Source organism: Pteropus vampyrus, unplaced genomic scaffold, assembly GCF_000151845.1.
Source record: "Pteropus vampyrus isolate Shadow unplaced genomic scaffold, Pvam_2.0 Scaffold15, whole genome shotgun sequence".
NCBI classification, from domain to species: Eukaryota; Metazoa; Chordata; class Mammalia; order Chiroptera; family Pteropodidae; genus Pteropus; species Pteropus vampyrus.
In genome coordinates this window covers 14,432,135-14,444,960 of record NW_011888796.1, presented here as the reverse complement: position 1 = coordinate 14,444,960, position 12,826 = coordinate 14,432,135, and the positions used below count along the sequence as shown (strand labels likewise).

General features: G+C 37.8%; 1 protein-coding gene across 1 annotated transcript in view; it reads right to left on the bottom strand.

Moving 5' to 3' along the window:
* The window catches only part of L2HGDH (L-2-hydroxyglutarate dehydrogenase), a 36,857-nt gene that overhangs the window by 12,581 nt on the left and 11,450 nt on the right, over positions 1–12,826 (bottom strand). Inside the window, exons 5-8 of the mRNA XM_011385718.2 lie at positions 9,259–9,421; positions 8,003–8,037; positions 1,231–1,398; positions 145–302 (exon numbers count right to left, since the gene is read on the bottom strand). Of these exons, the coding sequence (XP_011384020.1) occupies positions 145–302; positions 1,231–1,398; positions 8,003–8,037; positions 9,259–9,421 (524 nt within the window). The remainder of the gene's footprint in view (positions 1–144; positions 303–1,230; positions 1,399–8,002; positions 8,038–9,258; positions 9,422–12,826) is intronic.

The window sequence follows — 12,826 nt, the reverse complement described above, 5'->3', positions numbered from 1 at the left end:
TCTTAATTTGGACTAATTAAAAAATCAATATATCAATCACAAATATGAAGATTTACCCAATAAACAGAATATCAAGAAAGACAAAATTTCCCACATTAAAAATATAAGCACATAAAATCATTTTTTTTAAGTAAATAAAGTTACCTCTTGGTAATTATATCCACAATATCTCTGGCACTGAAGTCAAAGGGTTTGTAGCCCTCTCGTTTAAAGGCAAGAACTGCATTAGGCCCTAGCCAAATACTGCCATCCATCCTTGGTGTAAAGTGAACTCCTAGGAAAGGAAACCGGCTATCTGGGACCTACGGAATTAACACAGCGAAGAGTTGTTAGCCTCATTTCATACTGCATTTTAGTATGTGCTCAAACATTTAACTGGAAATATAAATCGCTTTCTTCCCATGCATTTAATTTTCATTACTTTGACCTGTACTCAGATATACTTTTCTACTTACATGCTTCTGCTTAGAAATGCCAAGCAGGAAACACTGATACTACTGGTACTAATATACACTGTCCCATCTATTCCTCTTCCTGGGTAAAGAAAAAAGAACTGTCCTACTTCAGGTTATTCCCTGCCCTGCCCTGCCCTCCCCTCAACCCTCTGCCTCCCAACTAGGGATATATGTGGCTGGCAAGTAAAATCAGAGCTGTCAGAAAAACACACATTTATAGCACAGGTTTTTTAAAATTGGAGTGTTATTAGGTTGAAGCAGATGAAATGGATGTTTTGGGAAGGTCAAAAACAGTAAGTAGCTAAATACTAGTAATTTCAACCTACTAGTTCCAGACAGAAGGAACTCTTCATTTAAAGGGCTCTGTTGCCTATACCATGAAACTATAGAGTGGCCACATCCCTTTTCTGAACCTATAGTTAGTGAACTGAAAAAGAGGGTTGGGTATCTGGGTATGCTAAAAGGAAAAGTTCCCTTATGAGTGCTCCTTCCACCAGAGAGGAAGAAGAATCAATCGGGTTCTCTTTTGATAGCCCTTCCCAAAGTAAACTCATGTTTTCTAGAGACATGTACTTATGGGCAATTAAGTATAATTTAATGATTATGATATCAGAATAAAGATTTAGGGATATGACATAAGAGAAACAGGTGAAATGCTTACACAAAAAGCCCTTCAAAAAACTGCTTACTTCTGAACCAGATAAAAGTTGTTTCATTCACTTTTTGCCAATAGTCATCTTGAGAAGGGTGAGAAGGCAGGAGCATCATTACCTACCGGATAAATATTTCCTTTTACAAGATAGCATTTTTCTGGCTTCAAGAGCAGGTAATCTCCCCGGAAAGGTACAATTTGAGGATTGGGATTGCAGCCACTCAACTCAGAAATACGGTCTGAGTAAAGTCCTGCACATGTCACAACATATTGACATTGAACTTCCTCTCCCTAGTGCAAAAGAAATGAATAGTGATTTGTAAGAAGCAGAGAGGAGAAGAATAAATCAAGAATAGAAAAACAGATGATAGAAAAGATAATAAGGGTATAGAAATAGATTTTTTTTTTGTTTTTATTCCTTTTAAAACAGAAAATTAAATACAAGTATCAGCAAAATAAATTCTTCAGCATTTAGGTGGCAGCTAGAAACTTAGAGTAGTGGCATGCAAGAGGATGTCACTTTAAATTTTGTACTATAAATTAGAGATATAATGGTTGACCTAGTGCAGATAATTAACAAAATGCACACATACATACACATACACATTTACTAGCATGGAACTTAATTATTTGTTGCCTGAAGAAGCAAACTGCATTTAGATGGCCCCAATTTGGCCTCTTTGTATTTCAGACAGCTTCTCCTGTCTTATCTATGAATAATTATACTATTATTCTCAGGTTGCTTCACACTCCAGCCTTAACCCACCAACAACCAATTCCTCCTTCCTGATCAATATCTACTTTACAAAGTGAGGTTATTTTCAAAACCTCATTCATTCAATCCACATTTACTGAGAACACACATTACAGTCAAGGTTTGCTTTAACATCTAGGAGACCGCTAATCTTGGGCTGTTGCATTTTCCCATAAATTTTATTTCGTAATTATCATCTACCAAACTCCAATTCCCATCTCTACTTCTTACAGAGTGAACAACTAGCATCTCCTTGCTCCAGGTAATTTCTTGTTCTTAAGATTTCCTCCCTAAATGACCTGTTTCTGAGGACTTAGCATTCTCATCTGTCTCAACATTCTTTCTTTCCAGCCATTATTGATTCAGCCTTATTCTATTTCTGCATGCATCCTATTTTTGCCTAGCTACAAGGTAAGCCTCCTTTCAAGAGTTATACAAGTCACATTTCTGACGAAAATCAGATGAAACTTCGTAGTTGAGTTCAAATTAGCTAGACTAAACCATGATAGTTTAAGACTCTTGAAGTTAAAGGGCTATGTCAACAACAAAAAAAAATACCTTCTTCTAAATATCTTTCCTGTTCATCTAGAGTTATATACCAAAGTATGAGAAGTATTTTTATGTGATATAAATCTATTCGTTCCTACTTTGAAAGGTCAGCAATTCTTTTGTTCTTAGAACATAAAATGTAGATAAGCTCTATGATAAATGTAAAGATAAGAGAATTTGTAGAATGGTTCAGCATGTAAATAGCCTAGAAGTTCCCTTTTAAAAACTCAAGGAACATTTCCAAAGAAAGAAATGATTAACAACTATCTTAGGTCTCTGAGATAATTTTATGCTATATATGAAATAATAATTAAATTAAGTAACACATTAATTTCACATCCAAAATGGAAATAAAGGTAAACATTGAATGATGCATTTGTTCGAACATATATTTCTTTAAAAAACTCAACTATGCATCTTTTTTGCTATTTCATAAGTGAAAAAGACTTTCTCCCCATATGCAATCTATACATCTTTAGTTTGCAAATCCTCTCCCAAAAAGTTTACTTTTAAAATCCCTTTCTTTTAACCTCATAAAAGTATAGATGTTCAACTTGGTAAGTTGACTCAAACTTTTTAATTATATTATTTAACTATACTAAAGGAAAGTGCCAAAATATAAGGCAACAACTATAGTAACTGTGGGTGAAATATATATCCACTGGTATCCCATAGGCCCTTGCATATCTTCCATCACACGATGCCATACACTAGTAAAAATGTCCCTTGGGTGAAGATGGGGGCAAAAACAGACTTTTAATTCTGTTTTAAATGGAGATCTTGGTTACTCTGCCACTTGGGCCACATGACCCAGCAAATCTGATGGTAACAAAGTGTTTGTGGCAGATAGTGATGTTTTATGGAGACTTTGGTAGTCCCCTGTAGGCAAATCAGAGCACAGAACTTTAGGATTTTAGAGGAAAGTTACAGCACCCTCTGCAGATAATTATCCTCCTTCTGAGAAAGTGCTTCTGGCTTTGACTCAACACTTGACCACAGGTCACCAAGTTACCATGTGAACTACCTATTATTAACAGGGTATTGTCTGACTCACCAAGCCATAAAATTGGGTGTGTCATCAAGAGGAAGTAGAATATACAAGATCAGTGTTGTACAAGTCCTGCTGACATAAATAAGTTGCAGAGGTAAGTGGCTCAAATTCCCATCACGCCTATTCTTGTTAAATTACCTCCGCACTCTCATCTTGCCCCTGACCCTCCATGGGAAGTTCTCCATGATCAGTTTACCAAGGAAGAAAAAATAGAGGCCTGGTTCCCAAATGAGTCTGCACAACATTCTGGCACCATTGAATGTGAACAGCAATAGCACCAGAGCCCCACTTGGAAGTGGCCCTAAAGGACTGTGGTAAAGGGACAACCTCCCCGTGGGCAGAACTTTGAACACCATACCTGGTTGTTTATCTTACCTAGAAGGAGAGATGGCTAGAAGGATCTACACTGCTTCATAAGCAATAACTAGTGGTTTGGCCGGACGTCAGGAAAAGGAGTTCTGGAGAAAAGGTATGTGAATGGACCTCTCCAAACAGGCTCAGGGGTAAAGATAATTTGAGTTGCATATGAATGCTCACTGAAGAGTAACCACAGCAGAGGAAGAATTTAATAATCAGTAGACAAGATGACTTACTCTGCGGATTTTGGTTAGCCTCTTTCTCTTGTCCTTGCCCAATGGCTTCACAAACTAAATGGTTATGGCAGCAAAGATGGAGGTGATGCATGGGCTCAGTGACATGGACTTACTCACCAAGGCTAATGTGTCTACAGCCACTGCTGAATGCTCAATCTGCCAATAGCAGAGAGCTATAGAGCCACTGATATAGTCCCTGGATCACTTCAATCAAAAAAACAGGCAGCACTTAGTCCTCACTGGAACAGATATTTGTTCTGGATACAGATTTGTCTTCCCTGCCCACAATGCTTCTACAGAAACCATCATCTGTGAATTTATAGGATGCCTTATTTAACATTATGGCATTTCACTCACAAGCATTACTTCTGATCAGTGAGCTTATTTTACAGTAAACGAAGTATAACAACAGGCTCATGCTTGTGGAATTTACTGATTTTATTGTTTTCCTCATCACCCTGAAGCTGTTGGGTGACAAAGTGGAAAGGGCTTTAGAACATTCAATAACAGCACTAGCTGGCTGGCAACACCTTGCAAGGCTGGGGCAATGTCTTCCAGGATGGTGCATATGTTCTAAATCAGTGACTACTATATGGTATTGTTTCTCCCGTAGCCAGGATTCACAGGTCTGGAAATCAAGAGGTAGAAACAGGAGTGGCTCCTTACAATGATCCACTAGTCCCTGCTCTTAATCCAAATTTCTGCTTCCTATCTCTACAACTTTGGGCTCTAATGGTTTAGAAGTCTTAGTTCCCAAAACAGAAATACTTCCATTAGAAAATAAACAATGGTTCCATTATGAAAGAAATTGATACAGCCACAACTGGCCACTTTGGGTTCCTCATGCCAGTGGATCAACAGGCAGAGAGGATAACTGCACTGAACGGGGTAACTGATCTTGACTCTCAAGAAGAAATAGATGTGCTACCACCCAGAGAACTTGGGGATGATAAAGAGTATGTATGGAATATCAGTCTCCTGGTATCTCTTAGTATCCCCATGCGTTGTTATAAAGGTCAATGGAAACCACTATAACACACAACAGGGAGGGCTGCTAATGGCATAGACACTTCAGGAATGAAAGTATGAGTTAACCCACCAAACTAAGAACCAAGACCAGCTGAGATGCTTGCCAATGGCAAAGGGACTATGGAATGAATAGTAAAAGAAAGAAATTATAAATATCAGCTAAGACCACATGATTGGTGATATAAATAAGGAATGTAGTAGTTATGAGTATTTCTTCCTTACTTTGAAATAAATATATTTATCTATAATTATACTCATCTCTTATTCCTCATAGTTATAAACTGAATTGTGTCCTCTACCCACCCCTTCTCCCAAAAAAAATTCATATGTTAAAGCCTTAACTTCCAATGTGACTATATTTGGAGAAAGAGCATTTAGGGAGATAATTAAGGTTAAATGAGGTCACAAGAGTAAAGCCCTAATCTGATAAGACTGGTATTCTTATAAGAGAAAGAGACACCAAAGATTGCTTGTGCTTGCATGCTCGTGTGCTCTGTCTATCTGCACATGTGCACACACAGAGACGAGACCATGTGAGAACACAGTGAGAAGGCAGGACACAGCGAAGAGACATCTACAAGCCAAGAGAGCTCTCACCAGACACAATCCTGATGGCACCTTCATCTTAGACTTCTAGCCTCCAAGAATGAAAAAAATTAAATTCTGTTGATCAGGCTACCCTGTCCGTGGTATTCTGTTATGATAGCTGAGAAGATGAATATACCTATCTTTGTCATTTCCCCATTATCTAACCCAGAGTTTCTCAACTTTGAAATTTTGATGTTTGGGGCCACATATCTCTTTGCCTGTCCCTTACACTGCAGGATGTTTAGCAGCATCCTTGGCCTCTACCTACTAAATACCAGTAGCATTGCCCTCCTCTACCAGCTATGAGAACACAAAATGTCTCCAGACATTGCCAAATGTCTTCTGGGGGGCAAAATTACCCCCAGTTGAAAATTACTGATATAATATAATACACTTAAATAGTGGTTAACTTTTATCTCAGTATTGAAGTTATAGGTCTCAAAAAGGGAGTATTGAAGGAAGCAACACCCGACAGAGGAAACTGGATGTTCAGACAACTTTGTTAGAGGAAAGAGAATTTATTACCGGTGGTGAGAGTGGGGCATTCAACAGACCCAAAGCACAAGCTCCCCTTGGTTAGATTTATTACAGCTTATATACCTCTGCAGTATCCATGCAAGGGGCGTGTGATTCCTTTGTTTGAGGTTTCACATGTGCCTCATGACTCAGGATAGGAGGGGGAGCTTTGGGTGGGGGGCTGTAAGAGGGGAGGAATTTTTAGGCCATTGGTCTTACCTATTTACAGGTCATTTTGCCTTGTAGAACCTGTGACCTTGGCATTATCAATACTGTTATGAGATTCTGAGAGAGAAGGGACACTGAGGCTATAAGTAAAAAGTAGCACTTACTGATGCCATCTCTTTCTCAGCGGATTTGTATCCAAAGGCTGAGCGCTAATTGTAATATAACAACCAGTTTTACACGTCTTGTAAAAGTAGTTTTCCTACACAGTTACAAAGATAAGAACATTAGTTGGATAGCAAGCTATGAATCAACAGATGTGAGTTGGAGAGTCCTTGAGTTGGGGGAGGTAGCTATGGGAAAACATGTTAGTTGGAGAGTCCTGGAGGGGGAGAGAGGGCAGTCAGGAATGGACTTTAACCAGCTGAGTTGGTCATTTCTGCAAGCCTTTTCCTTTGCATTTTTTCAGATGCCTCCTCTCCTCTCTCAGGAGTTTGACTCAGCTAGAAAAAGAAATGAATATCACCCAAAGATGGATAAAGTATACTCCATATATTTTTTAGAGAGTAAGCATGTCTTCAGCTGTATGAAAGATAGCTGTACCTTATAGGTGGAAGCATAATTTTACTATTGTCTTTATTTAGAAGTTAAATGTGGTTTAAGGGGGTATGAATGGATGCCAAATTAAAAAGGGATGGACTGGAGGGGTTTACACTGTGTCAGTTTGGTAAAGCCAGGAACTATGCTTGACAGAATCTCCTACCCTGTATGGTTCCAACTTAAAGTTGACCAAAACGTAAATTGCTTGCACATGATTTGGTAGGCAGAAGTAAAGCAGCAGCCATTATTCTCTGAAGGTCATTCTAGTCCAAGGTGGTGACAAATACCTACTGCCAAGTGAATTATAGCTCTAAATCCTCCCAATTACTGATCAGACTGACCAACTGCTGCCCTAGCCCACTACTTAAGTGTAGACACAGAGGCAAGGGATCCCCCAGATCTCCTCATGAGCTTTGCATTTGCAGTTCTACTTCAGCAGCTTGACACACTTGGCTTCTCAGATACACCTCTGATCTACCAACTCCCCTTCTGAACCTTTGCTCCCCCAGATCCTTTCAAAATTACATAAAGTCTAATTCCTATAATAAATCCTACTATACTCATTAATGACTCTGCTTTCCTGACTGGACTCTGACCATTCAGTGAACACAGTGAATGCAATACTTCTATGCCATTCAAAAGTTCTTGTTTCAGCCTATGTGAAGATGGAAGAAATTAGTCCGTCTCCCTCTGTACAATCTGCCCTCTCCAAGTCTTCTAATTAGCAGAGAGTTAATAAGTTAATGTAGATAAGTGGGTAAAACAATAAAGTATCTATCAGTTTTGCCTTAAAATTAAATACTCCAAGTGCTCATAATCCTATTCCTTACCAGCAATCACTATGTGAATACATTTCCAAGCTGAAACTCTTCTTAGAATAAAAGTTGTTGCATTGCACTCAAAGAATTTCTCTCAGAATAACTTTACATTAGATAAATTTCATTCAGTGACATAAAATGCAGCACTGTGGTTAAGTCAACTTTTTAAGGAAGGAGACAGAATGAAAGTAGATAAAATAGATGAAAGTAGTTTTGCTTAAGAAATCTTTACCTTTGTATTCCTTATAACAATTGGATATTTCATTCCTGAAAAAAAAGGAATTAGTGAAAGATTTATTTTTAGCAAAAGGTGGCCTACATTATTTGACATATACTAGTAACAAATTTAAACAATTTCCTTTTGTAATAACCATGATTGTTTCTCACATTTCATGCTTTTTACCAAGTAATAAGATTAAACTAGTTCATATTTGACAATATACAAAACTCTGGCATGTGTTTTCAATTATTTTATATGAATTCGTTTAATCTATACTTATCTTTCTCTACCTCAGCTTCAACATAAGCAGTCCCAACTCTTCTCTGAACTGCAAACCCAAACACCATGCTATAATGATAAATAAGTATGTATTTTCCCACAGGACTAAATGCTATGACACTTATCTAAGTGTTGGCTACCTGAGACCTTGCAGATTCTAGGTTGTGGAGAGAAGCAAGAGTTATCACAACACAAAAATTTCCAATAATAAACTATTTATAAAATTCGTTCCCAATCAGACACATGGGATCTCAAATTTTTATAAAGCATAGTACAGCAGATGAAGAATATGATCTACTTGTATCATAAATTTGATTGATTATGCTAGCTAGCTATAACAATCTTAATTATTTAACAATTTCTCTCATCGTCTTAGAATTTAGGAGGATATTGAGAATGACTCAGATGGCCCAGACATCCTTAAAAACCTGTCAAGAATAAACCCAGCACTACTTTTTTTCTCCTTTAAATTTCCCAAGAGCAAATTCAAAACTTACAAATTGATTCATTATTTTACAATTGTCCCCAAAGCAAAACAAAACAAACTTTAAGTGTGGGGGTGTGAGGGGTGCGCTGGTCAGAGGTGAGGAAAGGAGTTAGTTCAGCATGGCTGAGTCATATGCTATCCCCAGTCTGAGTAAGACTGAATGATGCTAAAGTTTGAATTTTTAAGAAGCATCCCCAAGGGATTCTGACTGTAATCTAGAGGATAAAGAAGTGTTTGGGACTAATTTTATATAAACAGCCATGGCAGTTCAGGTTTCGGCACCAGTCAGAAGTGTCCAGTCAGTCCAAGTTCTATCAGCAGGAGACTCACTGCAATTCCTAGTTCTCCCACAACCAATCTCACCCTTGGCACTTCTGCATCTGCCTCCAGCTCTGCACCCTACTCTAACCTAGCTCCTGGTGTCTCCTACCAGCCAAAAACAGTCTCGAGTTTGTTTGGAAGTCAATACAAGTATCCAAAAGAAAAGACAAGGATAGCTTACCATCTTTACTTCTTGAAGGACTTTCTCCAGCCATTTCAATATCTTTTACTTCAAAACTGGTCAAGACAGAACCACCTGCTTCTTGGAAATCCTGGGCAAATGACAAAGCCACCTGACGATAGTCCACAATGCCAGTATATGGGCAATCAATAGCCATTAGACCCTGGGATGGGATTATAAAAAAGTCAAGACAATACAATTAAAAATCATTGAAGACAGGTTGTTCAATGAATTTTATTTTGCACTGAATTTTTTTTATTGTTTATTTTGATGGAGAACACACATTATTGCTTCTTGGCAAAATGTGAGTTTTAAAGAAAAATAAAAGCTTGCTCTGCTCAGTGCCTAAATTTGATCTTGAATAAAGTGTCTAACAGATATAAGAAATAGTATTAGCTAAATACAAAAATCTCTTTTCTTAAAGGAGTTAACTTTGCCAGGCTCTTCCAGCTGCTATGATGAGTTTTTCAGTTTTATTCATCCCTCACCATATCTGATTCTAATTCATATCTGATTCTGAGTCAAATTCTGTATCACCAAACAATTATGTTTTAAATAAACTCCACTGAGATTTTCCCAGTAGTGGATCATATGTCAAACACACTAAGTGAGAACTCAGAATTTTTCATATGTTTGCAGAGCACTGATTTATTGGCTGCAGACTCTATTTTCAAGACTGCAATATTGGAGATTGTATATGGTTCATTCAAAATTTGTCTTCAGGTAATATGAGATATTAATAGCCTGGGGTTTTTTTGTTTTGTTTTTTTTTGTTCGAGCTCTACAGTTGAATGGTCTACAACCATACTTATTTAATTTTTTTGGAATAAATGTTGAATGTAGATTGGCCTTTCCTGATTCTGAAGAAAAAAATAAGAGTAGAATTTCACATACCAAATATTGACTGCATTTGGGAGAATTCTTGGTAATAGTAGCATTTTCTATTGCCTTATTGTGTATATGAGTATATCAATTTTCACAAACAATTTCCCTTTAGAGAATAGCCCGATTCCCAAGATAACTAAGGCCAGAAGCTGAGTGTGACTCGTAAATGCTATCATCCTCATCGTTGGACAATATAAATATAAAATAACATATTTGACAATATATTATTTTAAAACATCTCATTCTTGTATTCAGTGCCCCACCCCATCCCAATACATTTATCTGCTTACCCTTTAAAAGCTTTGACTTTGCCACCCACTCCTGACCAGTGTTACCAGATGGCTGGCTAGCTCACACTAAGGGTAAAGGCCCACAAATACCCAACAGCCTCTTTTCACAAACTGAAAGCAACATTTGGAAAACTTCATCATTTTCTTGACAGCCTTGCTTCCAGAATATGAGAGCATGTGCCCGAGTATAGGGAATCATTTCTTCTGTTTTGATACGGTAGATACACATAAGATTTTATACTAGACTTTTATTGCCTGACAATCCTAAATTCACAGGTCAATAGCTATAATTCAACTTCAACCTAAAAACAGTATTTTGGGTACAACAAGCTTGGAATCTAAATTAAGAAAACACCAAGAGTTTAGTTATAAAAACTTCCTTATCTAGCATAAAACTATGTGACAACTATGATAACAAAGGGATAAAAACGTGCTGTAAAAGTGCTTCAGATGAATAGTTTTTGGAATCTCAACTATTCTCCTTATTCATCTTATATGCCTATTACCCAGCACAATGCCTGACATACAGAAGGCACTTAAACATTTACTGAATGAATGAACTTTTGAGGGCTGTTTTTAAACATATTAGATTTTTTTCCCCCTCTAGACCTTTCCTAAAAGGTCTCTTTTTTTCTTTCCCTTTCATGGCTTGTCATTGCCTCTCTTCATGCTGGTGTGCCTCACTACACATGTTTGGTGGGGGAAGGTAAAGTAAGTCATTGCTACCAAGCAATCAAATGCCCTGGCCTAGGATGGGGCTGGTGGACAGGCTGGCTGCCAGCCAGGAGCTGGGCATGCACTGTAGAGGTTAGCAGGTCAGAGCTTGAAATCTGAGGCCACAGCAGGTCAGGTGGCTGGAAAAGAACCAGGAAAGCAGGACAGAGAAAGCTGAGAGTCAGAAGTCAGTCAGGAGGACAGAGAAACAGATGAACATATGGTTGACCAATTAAAGAAAAGGCAAGACACATCAGCATAGCTAAAGTCAGAAGTGTCACAATTTGCCCAGAAAGAGAGCTGTCAAGAGCTTTTCTCCAAAGTCAAAGTTTACAGAAGCAGTTTAAAAAGTTCCAAGATGCTCTCTGGGGAATACTTAATCTTCTTAAAGGGATCTGGTCCAAGAAGCCCTTTACAGCTGCCCTTTTTTCTTTCTTTCTGGAGGGCCTAGAAGAAACATAAGTAACCTTGTACTATGGAAATTTTGCCCACCATTCCTGGTAGTGGTGATGAGGTTGGAGGAGAAGAGAAAAATTTACTCAAGACATCTTTACGAAATAACCAGGCTATATTTTCCACTATATATTGCCACACCTAAACAGGCTTTGTTAATTACAATGTGGCATTATATAAAGTAGATCACTTTTGTAGAGGTCTCAGAGAAAAGCAGGATATACTTCTTTTATGTTATACTACTTATTCATCTCTCATGTGGGGGTTCACCTCTGAGAAGGCTTTCCTAAACTCTATAACAATATTTATCACTGAATTAAAATTTTACCTTCTGCTATACTATAACTTCCTTCATATTGACCATCACGTCTTACTCATCTTCATATATGCAGTGCCTAACATAGTCTGTGGCACATAGTAAAGAAGAAAATGTTGCTCATACTGAACAGAAAAAATACCAGTTCTGAGTCAGGTTTGGGGGTAAGGGATTCTTTAGGAGCTGTGTATCCTTGGGAAAGTAACTAAACCCGTTTCTAATCTCTTAATTTTTTTTTAGTAGACTTTACTTTTTATAGCAGTTTTAGGTTCACAGCAAAACTAGGCAGAAGGTACAGAGATTTCCTACATACTTCCTGCCCCCAGATATGTACAGCCTCCTAATCTCTTAGGAGACCCCAGAGAGCTCACTCACCCCTTCTGCCATGTGAGAACACAGCTAGAAGATGGTCGCCTACACACCAGGAAGTAGGTTCTCACCAGATACCGAAGCTGCCAGAACCTTAATCTTGGACTTCGAGCTTCCACAACTATGAGAAATGAATTTCTGTCATTTATAAACTACCTAGTTTACCGTAGTTTGTTACAGCAGCCTGTACTAAGACAAGCTCTTATTTAGGTTATTCACAATCCCACTTTTACAATATTCTAAGATATCTCTACAATGCTTTTAAATAGCCTACATTATTCTTCAAAGGTATTGATATGGCTTAAAGGAAATAAACAGAATAAAATACTGAGTTACATGTAAAGCATCAGGAAAAAGGCAAATATAAACCAAGGAGAAAAGAACATATATATCTAAGTATCTCAAATTACCTTAACAAATAACCCCCCCAAAACTCCCAAATCTGCAAATGAAACCAATGTGAATTCACTAGAATTGCTTAAATAAGCATATAATATCTACTACCTCTTAAGGATTAACATATGCTGGATGCTTTATGACT